The sequence below is a fragment of the Malus sylvestris genome, chromosome 15 (genome assembly GCF_916048215.2).
Source record: "Malus sylvestris chromosome 15, drMalSylv7.2, whole genome shotgun sequence".
In the NCBI taxonomy this organism is placed as follows: domain Eukaryota; kingdom Viridiplantae; phylum Streptophyta; class Magnoliopsida; order Rosales; family Rosaceae; genus Malus; species Malus sylvestris.
Genome location: NC_062274.1, coordinates 45,851,856 through 45,857,739, shown reverse-complemented (window position 1 = coordinate 45,857,739; position 5,884 = coordinate 45,851,856). Strand labels below are relative to the sequence as shown.

General features: G+C 36.1%; 1 protein-coding gene across 1 annotated transcript; it reads right to left on the bottom strand.

The window, feature by feature from the left end:
* Nucleotides 1–432: 432 nt before the first annotated feature.
* LOC126605955 (RING-H2 finger protein ATL54-like) lies at nt 433–1,707 on the bottom strand. Its single transcript, XM_050273410.1, has one exon. The coding sequence runs from the start codon at nt 1,548–1,550 to the stop codon at nt 513–515; it is 1,038 nt and encodes a 345-aa protein (XP_050129367.1). The 5' UTR covers nt 1,551–1,707; the 3' UTR covers nt 433–512.
* Between the last annotated feature and the right edge of the window lie 4,177 nt (nt 1,708–5,884).

Sequence of the window (5,884 nt, the reverse complement as noted above, 5' to 3'; positions counted from 1 at the left end):
AAATTATTATTTGAGTGAAAATTAAGTCGCTAAACTATTTTTTAGAAAATCAATCCTTAAACGAATTAAAATATGCCAATTACATGCCTAATATTATATTCGATTTTTTGCCAAGTTTTGTGTATCACATGCGAGTTACATGACATTTGATAAAAATTTGGATAGAATAATTTTGAATATAATAGTAGAGATGAAATTGACAGTTTTTAATGAATTTAAGAACTTATTTTACCAAAAACAAAAAAAGTTTAGGAACTAATTTTTTCTAAGGTAATTATTCAAGGACTAAAATGGCACATTGCCTTAATTCTGCAGACAACAACTGGATTCTGTATTTGATGTTATTATGCTGTATAAAATAGATCCAATCTCCTTTTTTCAAAAATCAGAATTTCAAATAAATTGTCACTTTCCATGTCAAGAAACAAGAACTGAAGCACCTTCACCTTATTGAGAGGCACATAAGAAATCTCTATATTACAGTACAAACATCTCATACAATTAAACAAAATTTACAGAGGAACAACTGAAATTTTGCTCCACTTACGTCTCAAAGACCTTTTCATCAAAACAGGGCTTATATGTAGAAATTGCCTAATCGGACGATGACGCTTTCGAGCAAGGTCCGAATGGAATTTCTCAGCATTCTGCAGTTTGATGACTAACTTTTTTGGAGCCAATGAGGAAATAATTGAAATGGACCTTCTTTCAAGAATCCAATTTCCTTTGGAATTTATTTCCCGTTTTGGTATATTTTCATGATCAAATTGGTGGTCTTCTCCTTCATCATCCACCCCAGCTCTGTTTTCGAAATCCTCTTGATATCCCACTTGATTATTTGCACCAATTTCACCTTCACTCTCAGCGTTCTCCATCTGGGATTCTCCATTTGTGTCTGAGGAAGCACTGATCACAGTCTCGCTCACAATATTAGCGCGGCATAGCGGGCAATTCGTGTGAGACCTCAACCAAGTGTCTATACAAGGAATGTGAAAAGCATGATTGCACTTTGGCAATAGCCTTAGAGTGTCATCTTCTTGAAACTCAGTCAAACAAACCGAACATTCGGTACCTTCGATCAAGCCCTCGTCTTTCCTGTACTTACAAACTGAAATTGAATTTATGATCGACTGTTGTAAACCAATTGTGGAGATGAACCAGATCGGATGGTCTACTTGATCTGCAAGTAACTCTTGATCCGTGCCGCTAGATTGAGAGGGCGAAGATCCATTACTTCTGTGACTGTACCAACTTGTGCAAGACTTTACCACAATAAGATAGTACCCAATAAGAAGAAAAAAACTGGCTAGCAAAGAGACAAAGAGCACCACATAAGGTGAGATATGGATGTTTTGGTTGCTTTGATCGTTAACCGGAATTGGTGGTGGTGGTGGTGTATAATAATCGGCATAAGGGTAACATTCGTACGTGCAATCGGGGCCGCAAAAGTAAGGACATTCAGTTTGGTTTGTGGAAATTGGTGCAGATGGGAAGAGCTTTCTGTGTTTGATGACTGCCATTAAAGAGGGTGTATTATTGAGGAAATTCATGAAGCTTGAGAGGATTGGAAAAGAAGATGAGAGGTATAGAGGGAGTGAGGTGGGGTGTCAGTTTTCTTGTGTGAATTAGAAGAGAAGAAATGAAATTAGACATATCTCTGTCAAGGTTTAGTGGAAGGGAGGGGGTATTATTGCTGGGGTTGGTATTATTTGGGGCAAGTCAGGAAAGTCCATGCCTCCATGACTCTGCATAGATTTACCAGTTCTTTGGCTATAACTATAATTTATTACTGCATTTTCGTATACGTTTTCCTCGCCCTACGAAAGATAAGTTGGTTGGTTCTATTATTGTGTATATGATATATCTCTTTCAGTCATTCTTCTTAGGCAAATTGTGCCATTCTCATTCTTCTTAGCAAATTGGTTGCAAGGCACCTAATACCAGTGTCTATTGGTTTTCCTCTCCAGTTGTAATTAGGAGGTCTTAAATTTGAGTCCATGAATGACGAATTCGATATCGAATTATTATAGCTGGTTCATATGTTGTGGCTTAACCTACACCCTCACCTCTATCTTTTTATAAAAAGGTCGTACCCAGTGCACAAGGCTCCCACTTTACGCAGGGTCTGGGAGAAGTGAATGTCGGCTAGCCTTACCCCCATTTATGGAGAGGCTGCTCCCAAGTCTCGAACCCGAGACCTACCGCTCATGGGCGAAGGCACTTGCCATCGCACCAAGTGCGACCTCTCACCTCTTTCTTTTTATAAAAGAAAGAATTAGTTGCAAATTGAAGGCTCAAAGCAATACCGAAGAAAAATACCTAGCTGCTCTAGTGTGGGAGGAGGCAGACGAATAACGCCTCTTCTTCCCCCTTTATTTTTTCTTTTCCCTTCAGTTCTTTTCTTCGTGGTGACTAATATTATCCCATGGTAGCTATATGATCTGAACCATGTTCATATCTGAATTTCGATTTTTATTTTTTGTTTTTCCCTCATATGCCAATTCCACTCCCAATATCATTTCTCCAAGATTTTCTATATGATCTGAACCATGTTCATATCTGAATTTCGATTTCGATTTTTTGTTTTTCCCTCATATGCCAATTCCACTCCCAATATCATTTCTCCAAGATTTTCTATTTTCTCTGAACTTCGATCCATCATCAACATGAAGCATTTCGTTGCAATATGCTCATATGTTTTCCGCTTCCAAGTCAAATCAATATTTTTATTCTCCATTTTCATTGTCATTAGGTATGGCTCCTTTCACTTATCCTAGTGTTCTTATTTTCTACGGTAAACAAAGAAGGGCAACGTTGGCTTTAAAAGCGCACTACAAAAAATATGGGCACTGCACACAAAAAGTTATTGGTGCCCTTTGAGGTCTAAGGACACTAACATATGTGATCAATATCAATAGTGCAGCAACCAAATTTGTATTTGTGCCCTCTATGAGGGTGCCCTTTGCTGAAAGAGCACAATATGGGTGTTTGTGCCAGAGGCAAGCACAAATAGTGGCCCATTTGTGCCCCATTCTAACAACTTTGTCAAATAAGCTTTTCCAGTCATGTTGGCACTTATATTGTAATTGTGCCAACATGAATTAATTAATAAAAAAAATCAAAATTTGAAAAATTGAAACTAAATGGAGGAAATGCAAAAATTTAAAATTTTCATGAAATGAAGAAAGCCTACAACCATGAAACCAATTTTCACTTTCTGAATCTCACAAACATATATTGTAGTGTTACATATTTTCTCTCTAATACCAAAAAAAAAAAAAAACTTGGAAGCAAACATTTTTGGACAGATGCATCTTCCCCAGCAAGCCTTGCACCTCATCAAAATCTTTGCTGCTCGATAAACGAATTAATCAGATGACATGCAGTATATGGACTCTCACAGAAGTCATGAATATCAAATGCAAAGATAAAGAAAAACCACATACTTTACAAGAGCAAAGAAAATGAAGGGATAAAGAAAGTAAGAAGGGAATACCTTTGTGGGAGGACTCTTATTTGCTTCAAGGGTCTTTCCACCACTTGCTTTAAGATGACTCTTATATAACAACTCCACCCTCCAGAACAACCAACAATAGATGCGGAAAGTATACAAATATTCCTCATAAAAAATAAGTTCACAAGTATTAAAAATAAGTCCACCCTCCATAACAACCGACTGTGCATTATTACATTGTTCAGACTCATAAGACTCTGCATAAGGTTACATGGTTAATTGCTCAAGGTTCAGATTTGGTGCTGAAATATTATCATCTTCATTTTGATTCCAGTATTCAAACACAAAGACTAGGGTAAGTTTTGTAGCAAACCATGGAAATTGACCAAATGGAATTAATGCTATTAACAACGACCATGGCTAAAAACTATTGAAGACCAACTGACATAATCTCTAGCTTGATGTCAGTGAGTAAAAGACTCACTCAGCTAAGATAGACAACAATATTCATCAAAAGCCAACACAAATATAGTCGAATTCAAAACACAATCAGTCCAAAATTACACCTAAAAAGAGTTAATTAAAACCAGTACCTACAAGTTCCAGATCTGCCATATCAGTAAAAGCAACTTCTGGGTTGGAGATATTATAATGCATTTAGCTCATGGTCACCTGAATTAAGGAAATATATAAGTATGCATATTATTTATGGTCACAGTGAGTAGCTTATTTTAATCACATACCTAGTAAATATTTGTTTAAGTTAGCGTAGACAGTATAACAATATTGCATTTTCCATGATGAAACTTGTATGGTTCCAATAAGAACAAAAATAATAAAACTAACATGATTAAACATTAGCACCTTAACAACTTCACATCTGAATACACTTTTTGTATTTCAGTTCTGGTTTCATCTCTACCTAGATCCAATTACTAAATCCTCTTCTTTCAATGCTGCCACACCATAAAAGAAAAGTCAACAACGAATAAATACTTAAGATATTGGGAGAGGGGTGGAATCAAGACAACTCCTAATAAATCAATTACAGAATTGAAGATCCAAAATCCTAAAATTCTAAGCAACATGGCTCCGTAAATATAATATATATATATATATATATATATATATATATCATTTTGATCTATGAGAGATCTAATTCCCTTAAAGAGATCTATTACCATAATTTTGAACTGCAAGAAAGACGGTAGCAGCAGCATGCTTCCAAGTCAATCCCAAGGCAAAGGCAGCAGGAAAACAACCACCTTCCAGCAATAGTGGCACTAGAATCCTCTATAATACTCCATCTCCGCTACTCAAAGTTATATTAGCCAGTCTCGTACTACTAGTAAGTATTACATCAAACTAGGCTAGTATCCATTTCATCCGGTGTCAGCTGTTCCTCAGAGAAGAGAGCCACACTTCCATATACTTCATGCTCTCTGCACTCGAAGCAAAATGCAGAAAACAACTCAGCACTGGATGTTCATTTTAATTTCGAAAAGCATTTTGCTAGTGAGGTACATTTTTCTTTTGCACATGACTAGAACGCAATTGCATCTCAACAAGAAAGCTGGATAACAATTACCACAAACAAATGTCCGCTCAAACCCAAATTTCTTAAAGTAATCTGAACTAAGCAATCAAACTGAAACTTTCTACATTATTTGATCTGTTCTTTTCCAAGACACAAAATGATCAACTGAACTCAAAACATGAGCTTTCACAAAGAAGTCATGTACCTCGTTACTAGAATATAATTATCCATGACATTCCCAAAACAAATAATTAGATTAAGTTTTCCAGTTACAAAGATTAGATTTTGTTATTATTATTCAGAGTAGCCATAACCCTTGGCTTCCCATCATCTTCCAACAATTTAATTCTCATCACTAGTGTACGCTTGTAATATTCCTCAAATTAATTCAGAAAAGGTCACATATCTCCATAACTTACAGTCTACAATACTGGAATTACCAACATTTTACAAAATAAGTTAGTTTATCATCAGTTGATTAATAATCAATTACTTAGTTCTTTCTTTTGGTCAATAGCAAACTTTGAACGTACCGTATTTGACTATACATATGAAACTCAAAACCTCTGAGACGGATGGATTTACACACCCTCCATGTTTCATGTTATTGACTTGTGTGCAGCCGTGCAGGTATCAAATTTTATGCAACACCCCTCCAATATCAAAAAGAAAGGTCATACCTTTCATCCAAAAACATATCCGAACTTTAGTATTCTTAAAATTAACCGAAATAGAGTTCCTTAATAACAGGAAACCCCCTCACTGACCATCAGATGCAACAGTTAATGACAAATTTATTCGAGATACAACAGAAAACAACAACAACAACAACAAAGCCTTTTCCCACTAAGTGGGGTCGGCTATATGAAACCTAGAACACCATTGCGCTCGGT

Bases quoted from the DNA above. Each gene is read 5' to 3' on its own strand.
- LOC126605955 (XM_050273410.1), bottom strand. From the start codon at position 1,550: ATGAATTTCCTCAATAATACACCCTCTTTAATGGCAGTCATCAAACAC.